The sequence below is a fragment of the Corvus brachyrhynchos genome, unplaced genomic scaffold, assembly GCF_000691975.1.
Source record: "Corvus brachyrhynchos isolate BGI_N302 unplaced genomic scaffold, ASM69197v1 scaffold175, whole genome shotgun sequence".
In the NCBI taxonomy this organism is placed as follows: domain Eukaryota; kingdom Metazoa; phylum Chordata; class Aves; order Passeriformes; family Corvidae; genus Corvus; species Corvus brachyrhynchos.
This window is the reverse complement of record NW_008238448.1, coordinates 7,235,362-7,237,387: the sequence shown is the minus strand read 5'-3', so window position 1 is coordinate 7,237,387 and position 2,026 is coordinate 7,235,362. Positions and strand designations below refer to the sequence as shown.

General features: G+C 42.0%; 1 protein-coding gene across 1 annotated transcript in view; it reads left to right on the top strand.

Moving 5' to 3' along the window:
- Positions 1-2,026, top strand: part of DCHS2 (dachsous cadherin-related 2) — a 62,629-nt gene that overhangs the window by 23,512 nt on the left and 37,091 nt on the right. The window contains exons 5-6 of the mRNA XM_017736747.1: positions 2-568; positions 1,942-2,023. Of these exons, the coding sequence (XP_017592236.1) occupies positions 2-568; positions 1,942-2,023 (649 nt within the window). The remainder of the gene's footprint in view (position 1; positions 569-1,941; positions 2,024-2,026) is intronic.

Here is a 2,026-nt window from a genome sequence, read left to right as displayed (position 1 = left end):
GAGGACTGTGGAAGTCCTCCTCTGACTTCTTTGCTGGTCTTGACAGTGTTTGTTGAAGAGCAGACGATGGGCCCTACTTTGGTTTTTCAAAGCTTGGTGTATCAAGTAGAAATCAGTGAAGCTACCTCTCCAGGTGCCCAGATCCTTCAGGTTCAAGCCCACTCGCTTGATCCACACAGCATTACCTCCAATCTGACATATTCCTTAGAGCCTAGCACTGATTCTGTTGCATTTGGAATCAGCTCTGATACTGGCTGGATTTATCTTCGGAAACATTTGAACTACGAATGTGCACAGATGCTAAGTTTTAGAGCCTTGGTCAGTGCCTCTGAGGATGAAAACCTTAGGCAAAACGCAAGCGCATCTATAATAGTCAATGTCCTGGATGAAAATGATCATTCTCCCATGTTTATGCGTGAGAGCTACTTCTTTGAAGTTGAGGAAAATCCAATTCCCAGTGGTGTGGTTGGCACTATTACAGCTGTTGACAAAGACTCCGGAAGAAATGGACAGCTTTCCTATTTCCTCTTGTCTGATGGAAAGTATTTCAAGATGAATTCCAACACAGGTAGCATTGTATGATTTGTAATCTGCCTAATATTGCTTTTGGAAAGCAGCCTTCCCTAAGGGTATGGAAGTAAAGTATAAAGCTTTCAGGAACTGCTGTGAATCTTTTGGGTTGATATATGAATATTTTAAGTCAGAGCTTCACAATTTGGGGAATGAAATAAACCCAATACATTTTCATGAAGAATGAACTAGCGCTTAGGAATTTATTTTTTCATTACTTTGTTCAGGTCACTTGGTCATAAGTTTTGGTGTTTGACTGCAACAAAGTAAAAGGAGAAGTTTTAAGTTATAGCTTCAATAGTTCATGTGAGGAATTCCTTTGCCTGTGATCAAGTAGAGTTGAAAAGTACAGATCAGCCATAACTATAAAGGTACTTAAGAAGTTAGATAAAGTGATTTAAAATACTTGTGAACGCTTCTGTAGCTGACATCAAAACTGAGTTCATGTTGTACATGGCATCCCAGAAGTCAAATTGGCTGAGAGAAATTTTTCACAGCACAGGGTGTACTCTGCAGTGAATCCCAAATGCCTTGAGTAATTGGGGTTATGGCTACAGAGTATAACACCACAGGCCAGAGCATGGAGAGCCTGAAGGAAGGGAATCCTTCGAGGGACACAGGCACTGTAAATAATCCAGTTTAGCAAAATGATACATAGCAAACAAAGATCTGCTGTTTAAAATTCCTATTTCCAGATGTCCAGTCCCCATGGGGAGTGAACAGGCTTTCCCAGAATTTCTCTGTATGAATCTCAAAATAAAAGCAAGTTCCTTTGGAGTACACTTATGGAAGTTTACAGGCAAACAGAATACTAGGAGTTAACCAAGAAGATCTTAAAAAAACATGTGGTTATCTGTGTGATGGGCTTTGGTCAACCGCAAATCTCCGGCTACATTGGGTGTTGCTAAGCAGATAGGGAGAAGATCGGTCAGAGTTATTTGCTGCGTTTACTAGAATATATGGGAGACATAAGGGTTTCTGATTAATGTGCATAATTAATAAAAGCCACTTGTCAGCAGTTAAACCCCTGTGCTCGTGTATTATGTGTCCTGAGGGGTGGTAAGGGCCAGATGGATTTCTTTGGAAGGTCAGCACTTTGGTTCATACTGTTTTATCTTTGCTCTGGGGCACCCAGTGTACAGTAAAAGATGTAATACGGTACTAAAGTACATGTGCAAAACTGTGATTGACAGAATGTTTCTACGGAATGGGGCTTGTAAAGCTGATATTTTAATGTCAGTGGTCAGGTGTTAGAGGGCACGTATCATTATTTCACATTAAATTAAATGCATAATTGCACGCAGTAAAATGAGTGCTAGCATACAGTAAACGCCTAACTCCATTTCTCCCCCCCTTTTCCTTGGCCGTCAGGTGAAATCATAAACTGGGCGGCGCTGGACCGCGAGGAGCGGGCGCACCACGAGCTGCGGGTGCTGGCGACGGACGCGGGCTGGCC